General features: G+C 47.0%; 1 protein-coding gene across 6 annotated transcripts in view; it reads left to right on the forward strand.

Moving 5' to 3' along the window:
• Positions 1–12,237, forward strand: part of ANKS6 (ankyrin repeat and sterile alpha motif domain containing 6) — a 65,370-nt gene extending 53,133 nt beyond the window's left edge. For 3 of the 6 annotated variants that reach the window (XR_001825008.2, XM_017527819.2, XM_017527820.2), the window contains 2 exons: positions 7,640–7,736; positions 11,681–12,237. Coding sequence is in view for 4 of the 6 variants with exons in the window: in XM_017527819.2 (XP_017383308.1) it covers positions 7,640–7,736; positions 11,681–11,730 (147 nt within the window). In the remaining 2 variants the exon portion in view is untranslated. Of the gene's footprint in view, positions 1–7,639 lie in introns of all 6 variants that reach the window. The other 3 variants (XM_017527822.2, XR_005200123.1, XM_017527821.2) reach the window with 3 other exon arrangements.
• The last annotated feature ends 11,368 nt before the right edge of the window (positions 12,238–23,605 follow it).

The following is a 23,605-nucleotide window of genomic DNA, read 5'->3' on the forward strand; positions in this document are numbered from 1 at the left end:
GCACAGAAATACTGAACAGACCCATAGCACCAGCAGCAAATAAATGTTTACCCAGCACTTTATCCTTTATAAATCATTGCATATGTTTCCTCATCGGTCTTTGGAGACAGCGCAGGGAGGCTGGTATCCTTACACTTACCTCGTCTGGCTGGCGAGGGTGCAGAGTCATGGTGCACAGGTCATGCGGTGGTGGGCAGTGGAAACGGAAGCTAAACCAGGCCTCCTGCCTCTCTCTCCACCTTTGCAGCGCAGTGTGCTGTGCAGAGGCAGCTCCTCCCAGCCCTGCCAGGATTGAAGGTAGTTGTTTTTGTTGTCCCCATAGTCATTCGTATTACCTGCCTGAAGGCTATGAGGTGATCCTTCAAAGTGATGCCCTTAGCATTGCTTCGGGCATCCCAAGGCCAAATCGTTTTCCTCCAGTCTGAACTAGTTCTTTCTCCTCTGTAAATGGCCTGACTCTCAACATTTCTTGCTTGTTGTATGGGCCTGAACCCACCTCACTTTACGTATGGGGAAGCCCAGCCTCAGAGTTGGGCAGTGATGCCTGACTTCCAGACCAGTACCACTTCTGCTCTGCTGTTAGATGTCAGCGGGGAGGGCAGGGGAGGCAAGGCAGGTATGGAGCTTGTCAGAGGCAGGCAGGTCTGGGCTGTTAGGAAGGGCATCATCCAGGAAACTGAAGCCTGAGGGTGGCTCACAGAAGGCGAATCAACCAAAACAATCTTTAAAGACTGGGACATGAATTTATTCATGAAAAAGAGCCTTTGTGTCTCAGGCACCGTGTGGGTATTGACCATTCAGCATCACTCCATGCCTAGCGTTGTGCCCTGAGCATGTCACACATTATAATTATTCATTTAATCCGTATGAAAGCTGCTGAGGTCAGTTTCAGTTTATAGATGAGGAAACCAAGGCTCAGAGAAGTTGAGGGATTCACCCAAGAGCACCAGCTGCCTCGGTGTAACTAACCCACAGCACATAAAGGAGAGGTGGGTGGTGCTAGGAGAGCCCCTGGCTTATAGTCAGGGCTGACATCCCTGAGGAAGTGGCAGGGCAGCTGAGGTGTGAAACAAGAGTGGAAACCACTGGGTAGAGGGGTAGTAGACCGCAGAAGGAAGTACACGTGCAGAGGTCCTGTGGTGAGGTATGCAGTGTGTTTGAAGAACTAAAGAAATGGCTGGAACACAGAGCAAGAGCCATGACATGTGGGGAGGCCCAAGGAACAGAGCAAGGCCACCAGGATGGTAGAGAGTGACTCAGTCTAGTAAGGGAAAGGGCTTTGGGGAGGGGAGGTGGGCGAGTGATGGGGAGGGGCTGTGGCCCAGGCAATAGAGGACCCTTCCTCCTCCTGGCCTCCAGAGGCCAGATGTGTGAGCCAAGGAGAGGATGGAGTGGGGAAATTTTAGGCTTAAGCTGATTAAGAAAGAAGGATGGAAAAGGTTCTGGAGGCAGGACCAGTGAGAGGCCAGGAGCTGATGCCACCAGATGGCATCTACTAATGCTTCTGGAACCTCCCCTCTGCCCTCTGTGGCTATGGCCTCCTTGGCCCAGGATCACAAAAAAGCAGACAGACTGGGCTAGTTTGCAAACCTTAGGAAACTTAACTGACATCATCAGAGTGAATGACGTGACATCTTGAGCACATCCCAATGGAGGACATTCTTAAAGTTTTACAGACTGGGGCCTTTTTTTCAGTTTCCTCTCAAATTCATTGCCCCCCTATTCCCTGTTCTGTAGCAGTCTGTATCCTATACTAAACAGGCCCCATCAGGAGAAGCAGAAGAAACAGCTGATAGTGGTCCTGCTTAGGGACCCAGTTCACCAGCTTCCAACCAAGAGGCCCAGGTACCTGCGACATGCCAGGCCAAGGACACCACTTAGTCCCACCCATGTCCCTCCAATAGGCAGCATCCACCCTGCAAAGTCAGGCAGTTCCACACAGTAATAGGTGCAAGGGGAAGGAACTGATCTGAACCACTTCCCTGGAGAAAGACCCTGTTATTCAAGAGTGTACAGTACCAGATAAAGTCCTCTGGAAGTGAAGACCACATATCATCATGAGTCACACAGAAAAGACATGTTTAGGAGAAGTGTAATAGTACAAAAGCCAATTTAACTTCTGCTACATTTTTCTAAGTTAGCACTGCAACAGTGTGCTGGTTCTTAGATGTGCAAAGAACTCTTCAGGCCAAAGGTGGCTTCCAAGAACCAGTTCAGTGCCCTTACAGCCTTCAGATGCACTGGGCTTTGGGTATTCTAGACTGGACTTGCCTGACCCTGACATCAGGGGTTCCTGCCTCTTCAATTTTGCTATAGGGCATGAACTTCTCTTTGTAACATTCATACTCTTTCTTTTGTGACACAAGCATAGATAACCAAGAGATTACCTGTTGTAGCTCAAGTGCTCAGTACACACTGGAGAGCCCAGACCAGGACACATGAGAGGGCGAGGCCCAGCTTTCCTTGCCCCAGTGTCTTTCTAGCTGTGCTCCACAGCACACTGGTGGGTTTTATATAATCCATTTAATGGGGCATGAGCAGCATTTTAGAAAATAAAATAGAAAATAGCAACATGCTTTTGCAGATAGGACAAAATGTTTCAGTTATATGTGTTTACATGAAAACAGGGTGTGATGTAAAATGCATTTTTTACATAATTAATAAGAGTGAGCATTTTGGCCTAAAAACTTTTTTAAATGCCTATTAACCAAAAACCTGGCTCATAATATAATATCAGCAAGTCTTATTAGGCCCAGCAGTATCAGTAAAACGTGGACCCTCAGCCTGCAAGTCATGTCACTTCCAGATGAGGCCACCCCAGTGTTGGAATTGTAATGTATACTTGAGTCTGCTCATTAGTTTGTTAGTTTTGAACGAGTTTCATATTGGAGGTTTACCAGAAGTGAGGAGTTAGTTGGTCCTAAGCCGTTATTTCTTTCTGTTGCCCTTTTTTGTGATTGTCAATGCAGTACATACTTATTTTATTAAATTTACACAGTACCAAAATGGTGAAAAGAATTGTTTTTAAGAAATCACGGTTCACTCAGAGGCCAACGGTGTTCACCGTTGGGCAGATTACTCTGCAGTGCTTTGTGTCCTTTTTGTTTTATTTTTTAAAGAGAGGAAGTCTTCCTGTGTTGCCCAGGCTAGCCTCAAACTCCTGGCCTCAAGGGATCCACCCACCTCAGCCTCTTGAGTATCTTGGTTATGGGCATGTATTACCACATCCTTAAATTTGTTTTAAACATGACTAAGATAAACTTGGGTCTGTAATTTTATATCCTGCTTTCTTTAACATGAAATATATGCAGCTACTCATGTCATTAAGAACTCTTTTTCATATAAATTTGCATAGATGTGCTAAAATTAATTTTAAAAAAATTTCTACCTGTTATGTAAATTTTCAAACTTTGTATAAATGGTGCTGCAATGGACAGCTTTGTGTCTAAGGCCTTCTAATCACCTCCTCACAATAGATGTCTAAAAGTGGAATTACAAGAGTCCAAGAGTCAGAATCAAGGTATATGTACATCTGAATAACTTTCTGGAAAGAGCCAGTGAGTAGTTCGACTAGCTGTGAGTGTGTGAGAGCTTGTTATTCTTTTCACTGCAGCTTTGCCAGTATTACTATCAGTTTGTTTTTTAATCTTTATAATAATTTGATAGGTAAAAAAATGTACCTTGTTTTAATTTGCACTTTTTGAAATACTAGATAGGTGAATCTTTTTTCTACATTTGGCTATTTGGTTTTTTTTTCCTTTTGAGAATTATCAGGCAGGTCCTTTGAATCTTAGGGATTTTTAAAGGGCAGTTATCATTATCATCTTCAATCAGTTGTTGATCCAGGAAACGATTATGGTTTTAATCATCTACAGCTCCCTCCTAAGGTTAGCAGGCAGCAAGGGCCGGAACCCTATCTCGCCCTGACCTCATTTCTCAGGCAATTAAGGCTAAGGTGGTGTACAATAACAAAATTGTCAACCCTTCCATTTACCTTTGAGCCCTCTGCAGTTTGCACAGTGCCACCCCATTCATTATCTCAGGGTGAGCTTCAGCGCTGCCTTGGCAGGTAACATTATCCCCATTTTACAGATACTTAGTGGAAAAGAGGCGGGCCTGGATGCTGGCACTAATCAGTGGTAGAGTGGGATCCAGATCCTCTGACTTGGCCTCCGATGCTCTTCATACCCTGCAGCCTTTGGATCTTGTCAGTAGAATCTGGAGGGCATTTTTCCAGCTTATTTAAAATTGCTTGGATGGGTTGGGATAAAGGGAGAATCTTAATATCCTCTTGAGTCTAGGAGGCCTTGTCCACCCAAGAGGTGTCTGTGTAGGGGTCTGGAGAGGGGCCCCTCTGGACTGGGGGGGTCCATGAAATAAAAGAAAGTTTGAAATCTGGGCTCATTCAGTGGATTTTTTCCCCCTTTTCACTCTTAGTAGAGAACAATCTGCCAGACATGATACATTTTTAATTTACTTTACATTTCGATTTTGTTTATTAATTTTAAAAAATATGTTTAATCCACTGCTGCCCTCTGAAGATAGAACCTGTCTGCCTCCAGCTACCCACACAGGGTCTGATGGGTAAATGTGCTAAAATTAATTTTTTTAAAATTTCTACCTGTTGGTTATATAGATTTCCAAACTTTGTATAAATGGTGCTGCAGTGGGCAGCTTTGTATGTGAGGCCTTCTAATCATCTCACAGCCATCACCTGAGGGGCTGTTATCATCCCTGTTTTCTAGATGAGGAAACCAAGGCCCAGGGAGATTAAGTATCTTGCTCAGGGTGACCCAGCTAGCAAATAAGAGAAATGGACTCTGAACCTACACTGTGACAGGGTCTTGCTCTTTTGCCCAGGCTGGACTTGACCTCCTGGGCTCAAGTGATCCTCCCACCTCAGTCTGCGACTAGCTTGGACTACAGGTACATGCTGCCTTGCCCAGCCCAATCTCTGTTCTTTGTTTTTTTATAAAAAGGTTTTTTTTATTTCCATAGGTTATTGGGGAACAGGTGGTGTTTGGTTACATGAGTAAGTTCTTTGGTGGTGATTTGTGAGATTTTGGTACACTCATCATCCAAGCAGTATACACTGCACACTATATGTAGTCTTTTATCCCTCACCCCCTTGCCACCCTTTTCCCCTCTGTCCCCAAAGTCCATTGTGTCATTCTTATGCCTTTGCATCCTCATAGCTTAGCTCCCGCTTATGAGTGAGAGCATACAATGTTTGGTCACTTCATTCCTGAGTTACTTCACTTAGGTAATAGTCTCCAGTCTCATCCAGGTTGCTGCAAATGTCATTAATTCATTCCTTTTTATGGCTGAGTAGTATTCCATCATATATATCTATAAATATAACAGTTTCTTTATGCACTTGTTGACTGATGGACATTTGGATTGCTTCCACATTTTTTGCAATCGTAAATTGTGCTGCTATAATCGTGTGTGCAAGTATGTTTTTCATGCAGTGACTTCTATTCCTCTGGGTAGATACCCAATAGTGGGATTGCTGGATCAAATGGTAGTTCTACTTTTAGTTTTTTAAGGAATCTCCACACTGTTTTCCATAGTGGCTGTACTAGTTTACATTCCCACCAGCAGTATAGAAGTGTTCCCTGATTACTGCATCCCCACCAATATCCCCTGTTTTTTGATTTTTTTATTATGGCCATTCTTGCAGGAGTGAGGTGGTATCACATTGTGGTTTTGATTTGTATTTCCCTGATCATTAGTGATGTTGAGCATTTTTTCATGTGTTTGCTGGCCATTTGTATATCTTCTTTTGAGAATTGCCTGTTCATGTCCTTAGCCCACTTTTTGATGGGATTGTTTTTTTTTCTTGTTGATTTAGTTGAGTTCATTGTAGACTCTGGATATTAGTCCTTTGTCAGATGTATGGATTGTGAAGATTTTCTCCCACTCTGTGTGTTGTCTGTTTACTCTCCTGTTTCTTTTGCCATGCAAAAGCTCTTTAGTTTAATTAAGTTCCAGCAATTTATCTTTGTTTTTATTGCATTTGCTTTTGGGTTCTTGTTCATGAAATCCTTGCCTAAGCCAATGTGTGGAAGGGTTTTTTCAATGTTATCTTTTAGAATTTTTATAGTTTCAGATCTTAGATTTATGTCCTTAATCCATCTTGAGTTGATTTTTGGATAAGGTAAGAGATGAGAATCTAGTTTCATTTTTCTACATATGGCTAGCCAACTAACACCAGCACCATTGGCTGAAAAGGGTGTCCTTTTCCCACTTTTTGTTTTTGTTTGGTTTGTCAAAGGTCAGTTGACTGTAAGTATTTGGGTTTATTTACGGGTTTTCTATTCCGTTCCATTGGTCTGTGTGCCTATTTTTATACCAGTACCATACTGTTTTGGTGACTATGGCTTTAGAGTATAGTTTGAAATCAGGTAGTGTGATGCTTCCAATTTGTTCTTTTTGCTTAGTCTTGCTTTGGCTGTATGGGCTCTTTTTTGGTTCCATATGAATTTTAGAATTGTTTTTTCTAATTTTGTGAGGAATGATGGTGGTATATTGATGGGAATTGCATTGAATTTGTAGATTGCTTTTGACAATATGGTCACTTTCACAGTATTGATTTTACCCATCCATGGGCATGGGAATGTGTTTCCATTTGTTTGTGTCATTTATGATTTCTTTCAGCCGTGTTTTCTAGTTTTCCTTGTAGAGGTCCTTCACCTCCTTGGTTAGGTATATTCCTAAGTATTTTATTTATTTATTTATTTATTTTGCAGCTATTGTAAAAGGGGTTGAGTTCTTGATTTGATTCTCAGCTTGGTTGCTGTTGCTGTATAGAAGAGCTACTGATTTATGTCCATTAATTTTATATCCGAAAACGTTACTAAATTCTTTTATCAGTTTTAGGAGCTTTCTGGAGCTGTCTTTAGGGTTTTCTAGGTCAACAATTATATCATCAGCAAACAGTGACAGTTTGACTTCTCTTTACCAATTTGGATGCCCATTCTTTCTTTCTCTTGTCTGATTGCTCCGGCTAGGACCCAGTTTCTGTTCTTAACCTCTGAGTTTTGCTGCTTCTCAGCCTGGTATGCAGTGATGATGTTTTCTGGGCTTAACAGAACATTCACATCACCTTTTTGTCTCATCTGAAAATGTGTGTATAAGGGGGCAGGGGGTGTTGTAGGAATACAGTGAGAAGTGAATCTCTGTGAAGATGAATCTGACAGCTTTTGGGCAAAAGGGAGCAAAGGCAGTTCAAACCCTTAATCCTGTAGCAGAAGGAAACTTGGCTCATACTGAATTTTCTGGCAATCTGAGGACTGGAAAGATGCATAGAGGTGCAGGGAAGGAGACCTGGCATCTGGGCCATGCGACTCAGGAGTTAGTCCTGTCCCGGGCCCAGCCTCCCGCTGTGTCCAGGGGCTTGGGGTCCTACATTCAGGACCTCTGCAGCACTGACAGGCTGCAATGGTGGGTGCTGGGGTGATTCTGACTCAGTATGTTTTTTTATTAAACTCGGTACTCTTTCAATTAGTAATTTATTTCCCCCAAGATGCCCATGGGTTTTTCAAGTATGAGTTGAACATTAACGACACTGTCAATTGAATTAATGGTTAAAAGGTTTAACAGGACTTTCTGTTTCTGTTTTCAATTTCCTCCACAGGGACGCGAGAGACAGATTTTACAGGAAACCATTCACAACTTCCATTCTTCCTTTGAGAGCAGCGCCAGCAACACCAGGGCGCCTGGCAACAGCCCCTGTGCGTGATCCTCCTTCCCACAGCCACCAGCGTGAGCTCTTGAATCCCGGGACCCCTTCACATGTCTAGGGCCCCAGCCCCAGCCCCACCTCCATCACACTGCTGTGCCTTAGTCACATTATTTCCCTTTGCTTGAAATGCCCCACTTCATGTCCACTGCATTCGTTGGTAGTACTTGTTACTGTAACAAACTTCATACAGAGACATTCCCATGTGACATTCCAGTGGGGGTGCTTCTGGTTGGCAGGTGGGTTCACACAGTGATGCGGGGACTCAGTTCCTTTCATCCTGTGCTCTACCCTCCCCAGGAGCCTCAGAGTTTGCTTCTGGCTGGCAGCAAGGGAAACGGACGATGGAGAAGGCACAGCTGCCTCTTACCTGCCTTGCTCTTAACTGGCACACATCACTCCTGCTTAGGTCCTCTTGGCTGCTGGTAGTCATGTGGCCCCACCTGGATGCAGAGGAGGCTGGGATGTGCAGTCTCCATAGAGTGGCTTCCCAGCAACAACTTTTGACTTAGATGGGGGGTGTGTATTATGGTGGGGGGACGCCCCTCTGCCACATCTTCCCTTAAAACTTCTAACTTGTCCCTCCTGGTCCAAGTCACCTCTCAGATGAAGTCTTTTTTTTTGACCCCCTTTCAACCGCTGGGTGCCTTCCTGCTGTGTATGTGACTGTTCTAGCATTCCACTGCACCTGCTGCATCCAGCTTGCAGCGCGTGTTCTAGATGCGTATGCCAAATGCATTTTTCTTTATTCCAGTCTATTTTGGAGGGAGAGAAGAGGAGGCCTGCTGTGTGGATCTCTTCTCCCTAGCTTTCAGTTTCCTTATCTGCAAGGTGGAGGATCAGACCAGATGATGCTCTGCTTCTCCACAGTGCTCACCCGTATCACTGCAGGGCTTTCTGCACCGAAAGTGGAAGCAGAAGACTAATGGCTCACATTGTGAAAGAGTCTCTGGTGCTCAAAGGTTCTAACAGGCAAATAAGTGACAAATTTGGAATTTTGTCTAGATCCTGTTAATGCTGTGTTCCTCAAAAGGGAATTGGCTTGTGTTGTTTCCTACCATATCATATCATATTATATTAGAGGGAGCCTGACTTTTAAAACCCAGTGGGTTTTGAAGTGATTTCCAATGAATCACTCATTCAGCCAGTGCTTATTGCCTTTATGTTAGATACCAGGCACCGAGTGTGCAGACACAATCCAGAGCCTTCAGGCTCTCGACAGGCAAGATAATACCTGTAAACAGACAGTCACAGCCTTGAGAGGCAGCTTGGGGGAGTGGACAGACCGTGCTCTGGACTCAGGTTCAAAGTTCACATGCAGCTCTATGGCCTCTTAGTCAGAGCTTGGAACCAGTGTGCGTAAAGTGCTGGGTCTGCAGGAAGTAGCCAGTAGATGGTAGGCTTCACAGAACTCTAGTCCCTACCCTGCGCTGCGTGAGCCACATGTTGGTCTCCTTGGGTGGTACCGTCTCTCATCTGTACCTCCCCCAGCCATGAAAGCCCACGCCCCTATGCCGGCTTTCAGAGGCAGTCGTTACCCTACTGCCCAGAACCTCGTAGTTTTCTTCCCCTGCCCTGATAGTGGGTATTTTTCCTCTAAATCCTCTCGGCCTTCCACCCACAGAAGCCAGCTTTCCACAGGACTGAAGACAAAGTATTTCATTTATCTGTTACTGACAGACACATTTACAAAGGTTTCTCATGTCCCAGCCTTTTTAAGGAGACACACTCATTCATCACCTACTATGTGCTGGCAGCTTTACCTTTGTCATTTCATCTTCATGGCCACCCTGGAGGTGGCATTGTGTAACTTCATCTTGCACATGCAGGAAATGGATGCTCAGGAGAGGGAAGCTGCAGATCCGGTCTCAGAACCAGACCTGGTGGGCTTGCAAGTCTGTGCCTTTTCCACTAACTCCTATAGACTCCTAGAGCTAGAAGCACTTATGATTCTTGTTTTAGTTTACTGATGGCTTCAGGGATTAACAGTAGACCTAGAATTGTTTGCCTCTGAAATTCTTGGCCCCTGACATTATGTGCTTTGAGGTTTTGTGCCTGCTTTCTGCTATGGCCCTGTTTCTTTCATAACTGTATACTGGTATAGCTTACACTCAGGTAAGTTTGCTTAAACACCAATGATAAACAGGAGCTATGCCAGGGGTTCAGCTTCCCACAGATATAGACCTCCATGAATGCACTGGATGACCCTGGACAGAGCGAGGCTATTCCCATTTTGCAGACAGGACAACAGAGGCTCCAGACAATGCCTCTTTTTTCTTTTTCACTGGACTCAAGTGTCCAAGGCTTTTTCCCCTAGGCACTTTGTGTACTGGTTCACAAACGGTCCCTGGCACCCTTTCTGGGCAGGTTTGGATGTGGCTGGTAGGCAGGGAAGAGAAAGGGCACTTCAGCAGGGGCATGTGCAGAGGCAGCACGTAATGTGTAACTTACAGATCGTCAAGGAGGAGGGGTCAGTCGGGTGCTTGTTTTTCTGATTTTTGGTCCTTGGTCACCCCCTTCCCAGCCCACATGTGTCCCCAGCCTGCCTCCAGGAGGCTGTTCTCCCCACGAGAAGTACCTCCCTTGCTCGGTGACCTTCACCAGCATTTCCCAAAAGTGTGCTTCTTGGAACCCTAGTTCCACAGGAAGTTAATAGGTTTTTCATGAAGAAAAGTAGGAGGGGTGCATATGTGAAAGTTGGGTGAGGTTCCCTGGTGGAGTAATTTGGCAGACACTGAGCTAAAGCGAGCTACGTGATCATCTTTGCTGCAGGCCTCGTATAACCTTCAGTATGCCAGCACGCCTCAGGCCTCTTCACAGGGCCAAGAAGCTTGTAGCGTCTCCCACGTTACTCTGATCACTTCTCCAAGGTGCTTTTGCTAGACTGAAATTCCTTGGACACCACTGGGGAAGCCCTGCTTTGGTGGGAACAGTGGCAGCCATGAGGCCTCGCAGCCCTGGTAGTGAGTCAGGGCCGTTGGTGGCCACCTTTTTTCTCCCCAGCAGCTCTCTGCAGAGGTGGCCTACCTGGCAGTGGGACATCAGGGGATGGGGCCTGCTTTAGATGGCAGGGCCCCTGTTCCGAGAGCGCTCCATCCTGAGGCTCTCCTGTGGGGTGGAGGGCATTGTTTCCCAGCACCCACGAGTGTCTTGCTGCTGTGTCCTAGGTGCTGGTGGTCCATGTTCCTGCTGGCCAGGGAGGGCTCCTACCTCTCTACTTCAGCACCACAAAATTCTATGGAGGCCAGCTGGTTTGTGAGGAGAAAGTTTACTTTTTAATTCTTTTGTTTACTGAACGTTTACTTAGCATCTACTCTGTGCCAGCTCCACTCTTGTACTCTGCCTCCAAAGATGAAAAAGGACTTCTCTGCCCTCAAGGGAACCCCACAGTGCCTTAGAGGAGACAAGCACATCAGTGAGATGGTGCGGTGATGAAGTGTGCTGGGTACGCCGCTCAGGGAAAGTCACCAGTGATGGCTCAGGCTCATCCTGGGCAGGCCTCAGCGCAGAGAGCTGGAGTGAGACCTCGAAGGTCAGGTTTAGGCAGGAAACAGAAAGGGCATCCCAGCTGGGGCATGTGCAAAGGCAACATGTAACGTGTAAGTTATAGGTCATCAGGAAGGAGGGGTCAGTTTGGTGCCTGTTTTTCTGACTTTTGGTCCTTTGAAATGAGTAGAAGCAACCTGTTACCTTGGAAAGAGCACTGGGCCTAGAGTCAGAGGTAGTGCTGCATGACGTTGAACATGTTTCTTCTTCCCTCTGAGTCTCAGTTTCCCTTTTGGTTACAAGGGGCTAGCAGCCCCCAGGGATCAGGTGAAAGTGAGAAAGCCCTTTTCACACTGTGAAGTGGTGCAGATGTGAGAAACCTCACAGATGGTTGCACATTTTAAATCCTCTCTCTCACCTCTCATCTCTCTCCCTTCTGCCTGGACATAGCCATGGCTGGGTGGGTGAGACCAGAAGAAACTGCGTCTGGCAAGAGGTAGCAGCTGCTGCAGTGGCTCTGCTGGCATCAGAGCCCATGGAAATGAGGGGTGGCCGACGGATCTGCCCTCCAAATATGCCTGACCCTGGGTCTTGGTGTCATTGGGATTCTCAGCACAGCGGACAGAAAGAAAGACAGTTTGGCCAAGTCATAGTTTGGCTGATCCACTCGGCAAAAAGAGGGCAAGGAACCCGTCTCTTTTCTGCTTACCTAGGAGCTGCCTGAAGACATCATCACACAGGCCAGGTGAGAGGCTAGACAACTTTGGACATCTACACTACCTGTGCTTCCAAGTAAATGCCTCCTGAAGGGCCCGGGACCCTTCCTTAGAGGACTCTGCAGCGAGAATGAAGGTGCCGTCAGCAGAAGGCACTGTGAAGCACCATCCTGTCACTCTCCTTGTCCATTCCTAGCAAGTTAATTGTGTCTTGTTAACCAGCAGTTCTTGTCCAACATGTAAAAAGACCTGATGTTTTCCCTAAAAAAGCTGATGCCAGATTCTGCAGGACTGGCCTGCAGAGGGAATCTCTGTGGGTGAGGTGGGTCCTCTGGCCTCAGGGGGCTCTGCTCCTCCTTAACATACAGCCTAAGAGTGGATTTAGACCCGGCCTTAATTTCAGCCCCCCAGCTGAGAAGCCAGACCCAAAAATATAGTTGTTGCTAAAGCTTGGGAATGACGGAAGGGAAATCCACACAGAATCACAGGTAGTGAGCTCAAGGACAAAGCCCAGGCCACTTGTCCTCAGCTCCCTTTCCCTGGCACTATACTTCCTTCCCAAGGCTGAGACCACATCTCCCTGCCCCTGAAAACCCCCTTCCCTCCAGGACTCCCCCTCCAACTCGGGGTCCTGCCCAGCTGATTGGTGCCATCTCACATTAGCATAGGGGCCCTCCCAGGTTCCCGTTTCCTGCTGGAGCTCTCTCCCAGGGCTGAGACATAGGGCATGGCCATCCTAGTCAGGGAGGCCCTGTCTCCACCCCCAGGTGGCTGGAGTGGGTTTGGCCTTCCCCTGTAGGACCCTCACTAGGGCCACTGTTCCCACTGCCAAGAGTCTGGGATGCTATTTTTATTTTCTGCCCAAGGGAGTGAGTTTCCATTTTCCTCACCATAGACTTTGTGTAGGGACTTAATTCTTTGAAAGATTCTTGTTTATTGGCCTGTGTATATTAAATGACATGAAGTTATCTCCCCATTTTGACTGCATTCATCCAGGGTGTAAAACACTGCCCATATTCCTGCCTGTGATGGCTGCTATACAGGAAGCCCCTGGGTCCACCAGGTGCAGCTTCTAAAAGTCACCTTGCCTCGTCTTCGCAGGAACCCTGTGAGGCAGCCTGAAACTACCCTTTCTGTCGATATGGCGACTGTGGCACACAGATACTAACCAACTTTGCCAAAGTCACACAGCTGACCAGGGACAGCCTGGTCCGAGTGCAGGCCTGACACACTCTTCCTTGTGTCTTACTGCCTGTCGTCAGCACAGAGGGGAACGTGGAATTAGAATAAGCCCAGCCAGTATCACAAATAAAGAAAACCTGTTGTTTAGCCTCTGCAGCTTGTTCACAATTTGGAGAGGAGGGCTTCTGAAAGCTATAAATAGCTTGGCGATTCTGTTTCTTTTAGGAATTCTCACAAGTGGCCTGGCACGGCGGCTCATGCCTGTAATCCCAACACTTTAGGAGGCCGAGGCAGGAGGATCGCTTGAAGCCAGGAGTTCAGGGTTGCAGTAAGCTATGATCACACCACTGCACTCCAGCCTGGGGGACACAAGTGAGACCCTGTCTCAAAAGTATGAAAAGAATTCTTGCAAGTTGGGACTGTCTTGTTGATGCTTTACCGGTCCCAGTAGCTTACATTGGTAGGCTTAGCCCTAGGGGGCCTTAGGAAGGTGGTAGGGGGAAGCTGGGAGGCCCTGGAGGCTGGGGCAAAGGTCTGGAGAGGCCATGGACAGAGGGCCAGTGCTCCATGAGAAAGAACATTTCAGGGACCTGAGCTGCCCAGGGATGGGAGCATTCCTCAGGCAGGCACAGAAGCTGGGCCAGCCTGTGCCAGGGCAGCTAGAGAGGGGATTCAGACTTGGGCTGGGGATTGGACCTGGTCATTGGTGCCCATGCACCAGTACCAGGTGGAGGCGATATGAGAAAAACAAGAACGAGGCCATGAGTTTGTCTGACACTGGATAGTTCTGTCTTACATGCTGGCCTTCATTCCAATGCAAGTCCCTTCTACTTTGGGAGAGGCTGGATATTTTCATCTTACATGCTGGCCTTCATTCCAACACAAGTCCCTTCTACTTTGGGAGAGGCTGGGTGTGGTGATGATAGTTTTAGTTTTACTGGCGTGTGAAATCCAAAAGTTTGAGCAACACTGTTCTAGGTCACTTTTGTGATCCCTTCCAGCCCAGTGGTTCTATGAAAAGCTGTAAAAAGGGGCAGCAGCTCCTCAATAAGTTCAACATGGAATGACCATGGAACCCAGCACTTCCACTCTTACGTATATGCCCCAGGGAACTGAAAATAGGTATTCAAAAGAAGCTTGTACGTGAATATTCATAGCACTATTTACAGTAGACAAAAGGTGGAAACAAGCCAAATGTCCAATGGCTGGATACACAGAATTTATGTCCACATAATGGAATATTATTCAGCCATAAAAAGGAACAAAGTTGATACATGCCACAACCTGGGTAAACCTTTAAAACATTAGGCTAAGTTAAACCAGACACCAAAAGCCACATATTCCATGATTCCATTTATGTGGAATGTCCACAATAGGCAAATTCATGGCAACAGCAGGTTTATGGTTGGCAGGGGCTGGTTGGAGAGAATGGAAAGTGACTGCTTAATGAATAGGGAGTTTCCTTTCTGGGTGATGAAAAAGTTGTAGAATTAGCTAGTGGTAGTGTACAGCGTTATGAATGTCCTTAATGCTACTGAACTATAAACTTAAAATGACTGGTTTTATGATTATATATATATATATATATATATATGAATGACTATAATTTTTTTAAATGGGGTGTGGGGCTGTGCCCATGACCTGGCTGGTGTTTTGCCTTCAGTGAGTCTTGTTCATCTCTGCCGTGCTGGTCAGTGTGACAGGTGTATGGCCCTTCTGGGGTCTTCCCTTTCCTCTCCCTCTCCCATGTGTGTGCCCTTTGTCAGAGCAGCCTAGATAGACTGAGGGTCTTCAGCCAGTATCCCCAGAGCCCAGCACAGAAAATGCTTTGAGAATGAACCAGCAAATGAAGTGGGGCTGCCTTGTCCCGGTCCTGCAGATGGGAGAGGTCAGGACGCCCTTGAGGCACCAGCTCATCTCACCTATTCCGCACCCCTTCACCACTCCTCTGGTTTTCATTTCCTGGCTCAGCGTGGCTCAGAGCTTCTCTACCTCATGTGCTCACAGCTCTTTAGCAGGATAATTGTCTCCTCTTTCATCACGACCCAAACACTCCCTTTGAGTCTGAAGATGAGTGTTTCCTGAAGCACCCAGGCGTTGGCATGGACACCTTCTTGACTGACCTGTTCAGCTGTGGGTGCCCTCAAGGCAGCTGAGGCTGCCCTGTGGACTCCCATGGACTCCTGCTCCCCCACCTAAGCCACAGCCCTTGGCCTCTCCTTCCGCCCAGCCCTATGTTTCGCCTTCGCTTCCACAGGTGTCTGTTTCAAGACCTTGGCAACAGGCTCAGAGAGCACTTCCAGGGAAGCCAGCCTGTGACAGGGGGCCTTCTACAGCTCCAGCTCATATCCCTGGAAAATTCTTTCTCATAGAGTGCTGGCCTCATGCCCATGGCCTCCCCAGACCCTTGCCCCAGCCTCCAGGGCCTCCCAGCTTCCCCCCACACCTTCCTAAAGCCCCCTAGGGCTAAGCGCACCAATATGAGCTACTGGGACCGGGAAAGAATCAACAAGGAGTCCCAACTTGCGAGAATTCTTTTCATACTTTTGAGACAGGGTCTCATTCTTTCCCCCAGGCTGGAGTGCAGTGATGTGATCATAGCTTACTACAACCTTGAACTCCTGGCTTCAAGGGATCCTCCAGCCTCAGCCTCCTAAAGTGTTGGGATTACAGGCATGAGCCGCCATGCCAGGCCACTTGTGAGAATTCCTAAAAGAAACAGAGAATCGCCAAGCTATTTATAGCTTTCAGAAGCCCTCCTCTCCAAATTGTGAACAAGCTGCAGAGGCTAAACAACAGGTTTCGTTTATTTGTGTTGTGCGTGGAGGGGAACCTTGGCGACAAAGAAAGAGCTAGAGCTGGAGACTGCACACCATTGTCGCTACAGCTTCTGTGGGGTGGCTTCATGGGTGCCACATAGCTGGGTGGCCGTGTGGGGTGCTGACAGCCTTTCTCAGGCGAGCAGGTCCATGCAGCAGACCTTGATGACATACCCTTGTAGGCATGGGGGACGCACCAGGGAGCAAAGCATATTCCCTGCCCTCTAGGAGCTTGTGATCCACTGGAGTCGCAATACCCTGGCTCACAGTGCTGCTGTGAGCACTCACATAGTTCAATGCCCAGCATAGTGCCTGACACATGGAGGTGATCATCAGGCACAGACACTTTTAATCATTCATCCTCTCACTGTTCCTTGGAGAGCATAGGAGCTCCTCATCAGTAGCCACAGTGCCCCTGGAGCCGACAGCAGGCATAGGAGCTGGGATTTGGACTTGTGGCAAGGCCCAGGGATGCACCGGCCAGACTCACTGGAAGAATGAATGTAAAATACTTGTTAATTAGGTAGCAATAAACACACATAATTTAGTTTACAAACCATAGTCACATAAGGAAGAATGTGGAGCAAAAGAGATTGGGGGGAAGCACAAAGTGCAGACTGGTTTTCAGAGCCACGTGATTGGTCTACATGGATCCCCTTTCTGTCATGTACTTAACATCGTCCACTTATTCCTGGGTCACACTGACTTCGCTTTTAATTTAAAGTTTATTTTAAAGTGTTCACAAGTCATTACCAGTAAATATGTTTTTGTTGTGCAAGATGTAACACATTGATGTTTTTATGTCCTCTATTGAGAGCAAGATCAGGGACAGCTTTCACTAGAACCTTGTAGGAGTTCCAGGCTATGCAGAGTCCAGAGCTTGGGCAGAAGGAGCCCTTCAGACAGAAATCTCACACCCAGATAACCCCCCTCAGGGGGGCTCCTGCTCACCTGCAGTGGACTCTTCAAGTTTCTTGAGCTTTCTACTGCTGGAGGCATGGCTCTTTGCAGGATTGATTACTCGTAACACCTGTGTGGGGCATGCCTAGCTACAGCCTTGCCACTCTAAGTGTTGCCCATGGACACTTGGTAGAAATGCAGACCCTGCAAGGTCCCCAGGGGATGCGTACGCGCACTGCAGTGTGAGAGGCAGCACATTCATCTTCTCAAGCACTGTATGCGTGTGAGCACTGTGGTGCTGTTCCCTCCTACACCGGGGAAAGCATCCTCCGCAGGCAGGATGACCCACCGAGAGTCGCACAGATAAGTAGGGCAGAACTGAGACTCACCCTGCTTCTCAGGTCTCCCTTCAACCCCAGTAAGCACTTGTGGTTTCTACAAATGCTTAATCTTCTCATCTACCCAGAGGTACCGTTGTTACTACCCATGTTACAAATGAGCAAAGTAAGGCACAGAGAAGTCAAGTAACTTGCCTGAAGTTGCCGTACCTTGATTAAGTCTGATTTATTTGTGGAAATGACCATTTAGGAATCCTAAGCATAGTAGGTGATCTGCAGGGCAGGGTATTCATATTCATCCTGGCGCAGTGGACGTCCCAAATCATGAAACCTGGGTTTGACTTCTACCTACACCATCAAGGGCTGAAAGCACAGATCACCTCATCTCTGAGGCCACAGTTTTCCCATCTGCAGAATGGGGGTTTAGAAATGCTATCTGGCAAAGCTGTGGTGATGATCAAATGAGGTAACAACTGCTGGAGTGTATTGTAAACTGTCAAATGCTGTGCACATGCTGGCTAGTGGCTTTATTCTCCATGGACCCAGCACAATGGTGGAAGAGGAAGAAGCTTGGAGAACGGGGAAGTTGCAGTAGGTGGAACTTCAGGGTTGCCATGGGAACCATAGCTCTGAGGCTGATCAAGGCAGGAAATACCATCTGGTTTTAGACACCAAAAAGCTTCGACTCACAGTGGACTTATTTCTGTAAACAGCAGAATTAACATCATCCTCTAGCAGCAACGTCAACCCAGGCAATCTGGAGATTGTTTGTCTTTCTCCTGATTTCCATGGTCAGATCTGGACAAAGTGCCTCAGGAACTCCCTATTCATTGGCTGTCACTTCCAGAGAAATATGGACAAGTCAATAAGTCTGAGCTTAAACGGAAGAGAAGCCCCCAACCTCTTCTCTTCCCAGGCTTTGCAAGCTCAGGAGGAAAGCTCGAGGTGGTGCCCAGGGACAGCACCGGGGAGACCTGGGGTCCCAGTGGATGCTGAAGCTGGAAGGGAATTTAGAGAGCATCCCTTCTTTCCTCCAAATGATGGGGGATAAACATTCAGAACCAGAAGGTGCTGGCCCAAGGTCACACAGTAGATCAGTGACGAAACAAACTTGCACCTAAGTCTCAACTCCAAATGCACTATTTTTCCACTCCACCAATCGTATCTTCCTTTGATATTTGTTCCAGCATTGTAGTGATGCTCCCTGGGAAACATTAGCCTTGGGATTTCTATGGTTCCCCATGGGCTCTACAAGAGGAGAAGCAGAGTATTTCTTCAGTCCTACACCTCCCGGGGATTTCACACAGGAAGCCATCATTTATTTGTTGTTTTCTTTGGAGAAACAAAATTTCTGTAAACATGAGACAAAATGGTTCAAGGTGAAATGTTAAGAATAAGAGGTCTATGCCTTAAGGTTTTCAAAATCTGGGGGAATATCCCTAGTTCAGTGCAGCTCCCGATTTGGCAAAGGTCTCGTGGGGATGAGGACTTTTCTCACGGGGCTGCTAGGAATGATTTAAGCAGACAGCATCGGTGGGAATGTAGGCTCAGGGTGACATCTGCTGTGCTGACCAGCCCTGCTTGCCCTCTCTGAGCCTGTTTTCCCATGTGCACTGTAAGGCAGGTTTGATGTCACCATCTCTGAGGTTTCTTCCAGCTTTGACATTCTGTGACTTGATAATCATTTTCTAAGAAAGGAAGAGAGATTCATTGCTCCTGGAGTCACCTGATGCTTTGTTCACCCGCTGACATGAACTCGAGTTGAGAGGGATCAGTCCTGGGTCCTTCAGCGCTTGCCGACTGGGACCTGGGAGTTTCCCAAAAATGGAGCTCGGAGGGAAATGGTCTCTATCTAGTCGCTAGGGGAGAGCAACACCTGAGCCTGCCATCCCCAGTCATGACCTCAGGATCATTAGCCTGAGTTAACAGGTGACACCTGAGGGTAGCTGCCAGGGCACCTATCCTTTCATGCTATGCTTATTCCAAGTCACCCCAGCACATCCTCGGACACCCAGGCCGTGCCCTCAACACCTCTGCCGGGTGTCCACCAGTGAGGTTCCAGGCAGCTTCATCTCCTGGGAGTGGAGTCAGGGGGCTGTGGAGCTGGACAATCTCCCAGCCCCCCAGACCTCAGGGAAAGCCTTCCTCTTGGGTAATGTCCTTCCCTGTGTGTTGCTGAAGGCTGTGGCTGGGTCCTATTGTGTTAATGGGTAGCTACATCTCTAGGGCTCTCAACTTCTGCCCCTTGGGATAGGCTAGGTCCTCCTATCCCTTTTCCACTTGCTAGGAGCTATGGGAACCACTTCAGAGCTGTCTCAGGGGACCCTCTGAGCCTCTGCAGCTGGGTTTGGAGATCTCTGGGGTTGCCAGAGTGTGGAGAACCGCCTCAGCTGCGGGGAGGGAAGACCTGGAAAGCACTATCTGAAATTTGTTTCTAATCTGGTTCCCAGGGCAGGAAAATGGGTTGTTTCAGTCTGAAAGAACTTGACAAATACAAAACATAAAAGCTAAGGTCCCCAAAGCAGAAAGCTCCATGTTTTCAATCCAGCTAAGGGAAGGGGCATAACAATCCTAGCTGTGTGAGCTTGAGGAAGTTACTTAATCCCTCTGAACCTCTGGATCTCTCAGTCTCCCCAACAGTAAGATGGGTATAATAAATTTATCCTTCTATGGTGGTGGTGAGGATTAAATAAGAAAAAGTATCCCCAGTGTGTAGCACTTAGTAGGTGCTTAAAAAATTTGGAAAAGTTCTAAAGCACTTTCATTTCCACTCTCCGAGTGAAGCTTCTTAAGGAGAAGTGTATGTGGTAAGTTGCGTTTTCCAGGCCAGGTGAAACTTCAGCTCCAACAGGTGTGATGACTTGTAGAAAGATCACAAGCCAGCTCCATGTTAGACTGGTGCCTGTCTGACATCTGAGTTCAAAGCTCTTTCTGTCTTTCCACAACCGTGATATGTATCACTTTCTGAATTTTTTTTTTAATTAGAGGAATGAAAATGAACATGAGGCATGTTTGTTCCCTTGAGACATGACACCTGAGAAAGGTGAGAACGGAGAAGTCCTCACTTTCAACTTTCTACTTGCTTCCTCTTCTTGCAGTTTCAAGACGCACCTGGTTTGGAAACCTGTTTTGTTTCATGCATCTTTCCTTTATATTCTTCCTTGCTGTTTTCAACTGTGGTGGTGTTTGTGCTGACAATGTCTAGTATGTTCTCTGGGAAGTTAACACCCCAGAAAGCAAAGTCTTCTTTAGTGATGAATACTCAGCTTGGGAAACACAGGTAGAGAACATCTCTATCTGAGAAAATAGCTTGAAGCTGGGTCGTGTAGAAGATCTGGTGAAGCAACCAAGCTTCTTCCCTCTACAGGTGTAGGATTATAGAATTGCAATCCAGGAAACCGGGGATGTGAGAGAGCTGGTAAGTGGAGCTAAACTTCTTAACAAGACACAAAAAGCATAACGCCCTAAAGCAAATAATAATAAAAGATTTGACTACATAAAAATTAAAGATTTATTTTTAAATGAAGGGGACAATGTGAACAGATGGGGGAAGATATTTGCAGTATCTAAATCGGACAGGGGATCAATAAGGGATTAGTAGCTAGAAATATTTGCAAACCAAGAAAAGGTCATTGACAGAAACAGACACTTGAATATTTGACAAGCATAGGAGGAGATGCTCAACCTTAACAGTAACTGAGAGGCGTGCACATTACAGTAAGATCCACTGTATACCCACTAATTTCAAAAACTAGAAAGGTGGGTAATGCTACATGTTGGCAAAGATGTGGATCACGTTCACTGGCATGGCCATCTGGAAGGCACTCTGGCATATTTAAGGGAAGTTGGGTATGTGCCTGCCTGAGGTGCAGCACCCCAGGCCTGTGTGCCCTGAGATGGGTCTTGCCCTCCTCTTGCTGTAGGCTGTGTCATGGGGATTGATCCCTCCAGCCTCTGTTTCCCAGGCTTCTTGTCATCTGACTTCCACTGAGTGGCCCTGATGGGCTCTACTCTTCTTCATGGAAGAAGTCACTGTGTTCTAGGCACTGAAGATATTTTTTCTCTCAGCACTGAGCTGTGTTAGCTTAGGGTAAGAACTGAATCATGAGCCTGGGACTTCCTATTCTACTGTCTTGCTCCCATCACAAGAAATATGAGTTCAGCAGACTGTCAGAGGAAGGGAGAAGCCAGGATGTTCTCCTCCTCCCTTGGCCTCAGGTGGCATCTCCAAGCAGCAGCTGCATCTCCAAAGGGCCAGCTGTGAACAAACAGCTCAGCTGGGTTTCCAGCTTTACCAGCTAACCTCTCTCCTCTGTCCCTCCAGCTTGGGGAAGGGGACAGTTTCCTGCTGTTGTTGTTGTAGATGGCTGCCTCTTCCATCCTCTGAGTAACTAATTCCCTGCATTCAAGTCTCCCTGTGTTACACACTCAAGCAGTTTCTGTTTTCTGTGAGACTGATGAATATACCTGTGATCCAGCAGTCCTGAGCCTGAATATATATCCTTCAGAGAAATTCTCCTGCAGGCCCCCAAGGGAAGATGTACAAGGACATTCACAGCATTGTTTGTAAAAAATGGAGAGTTAGAGGTAGCATGGGCACTTACTGCTAGAGGAATGAATATTTTGTAAAGATAGATAAATATGTGACATATATCCGGCACATTGGAGGAATGACCATGATGGAGGTTGGGAGAAGAATGAAAATTAGGGATGAAGGGAAAAACGAAAGGGGAAAAGGGCCTTGACTGTGTCTCTAACCGAAGAGGTGGTTTGCCCAAGCTCTGCAAATGAGGTTTAAAGCAATGTAAACTCTATTCTCAAAGGATGGATGTGATAGCCCAGGCAGAGGGAATAACTTAAGAAAGGAATGGAGGCCTAGACGTTGTTTATCCAGGGAACAGCAAGAAGTGGGATGTGTCTGGGGCCTGGGGTCTGTGGCTGGAAAAGTGGGTTGTGGGAGGCTCTTGAGGCCTCAGGAACCTTATCAAGGATGCTAGACTCAGCCCTATAAAATCACAGGATGACAGCCACACTCAAAGGAGCTGGAAGATCTGTTCAACCTCTCATGGTTATAGGTGGGGAAGCAGATGCAGAGAGGGGCGGGGATTGGCACAAAGTCATGTGGGACAAAACTGATCCAGAGCTGGAATTTTGTGACTTTTGTTTAGGGAATTTCCTCTTCACCAAGCCCCCAACTCTGCTGAGAACTGTGCTGGTTCTGGAGACACAACCCCAGCCCTCAAGGAGCTCCACTCATAGGAGACAGACACAGACTCAGATAGCCCTGACTGAAGGTGAGATGTCTGTGACATTGGTGGCCCCTGCGAACTGTGTCTCCCCACATCCATGCCGTTTTGAAGGCCAGAAGAAGAACTTTGAGCTGAGGCCAGCCCCAATTACAGTCATAAGCAAATCAAGTGGTGGTTATTCTAAGCCATAACATTTGGGGGTGGTTTGTTTTGCTAGCAATAGATTACCAAAACCAGTGTCAAGTGAAGATTGGGGAGAATGCTGAAAAGGACGGAGTACATGGAGGACCAGAGAGAGTAGGAGCAAATTAGACCCAGTGGATGCTGAGAGCTGATGGGCATATAGGAGAAATTATAGAGTGTGTGGAAGATGAGTCTTGGGTATTGCCAGTGTGTCTCAACAGATCTCTGAGGACCTACTATATTCCAGGCCTTGGACTGGGCTTAAGAAGAGACAAAGGATAGACACAGTGTGGTCGAGAGGTGGCTCTGATTCTCAGTAGTGCTAGTGCAGGTGGAAAGTGCTCAGGGCCCCATAGGAGGCGGAGACAAAGAACTGAGGGCATGTAGAAGACAGAGGAGCCAACTCCTTGGAGAGACACCGGGATGGCTTCACAGAGAAGGTGGAGTTTCATCTGGGCCCTGAAAAGTGGGCGGAGTTTAAAGTTGGTGGGGAAAGCTTTCCAAAGGGAGGATTTTGTATATACAAAGAAGCACACAGGTCATGATGTTTGGGTGGGCAGCGGCGAGTCAGAAGTGGCCAGTACCAAAGCGATCAGATCGTCACAATGAGGGGTGATCACCTTGCTCTCCATCTTGAATACACTTTCCAGACCACACCTATGAAAAGATCTTTTAAATTTGAAGCAAGCCCGAATGACCACTCTGGTTATGTGAATTAGGGAAGAATGAACCCAAATTGAGTGAGATTTCTTTCAAAATAGTTCACGTTATCATGGGTTGGGAGACCTCAAACACCTAAGAATAGATACAGAACATTAATTTTTCATTGTTCATAATATTATTTTCATAAACATGGGAAATGTAGACTTTTTGTCAAGAAACGTTTCACAAAAGGGAGAACAGAGGTATGTGGAAGGACAGGGCATCTCTTTTCTCATTCCTTTTGATCTGCTGCCAGTCTTCTGGAGGGGCCCTGTTAGGGCCTCAC

Source organism: Cebus imitator, unplaced genomic scaffold (assembly GCF_001604975.1).
Source record: "Cebus imitator isolate Cc_AM_T3 unplaced genomic scaffold, Cebus_imitator-1.0 Scaffold51, whole genome shotgun sequence".
NCBI lineage: Eukaryota > Metazoa > Chordata > Mammalia > Primates > Cebidae > Cebus > Cebus imitator.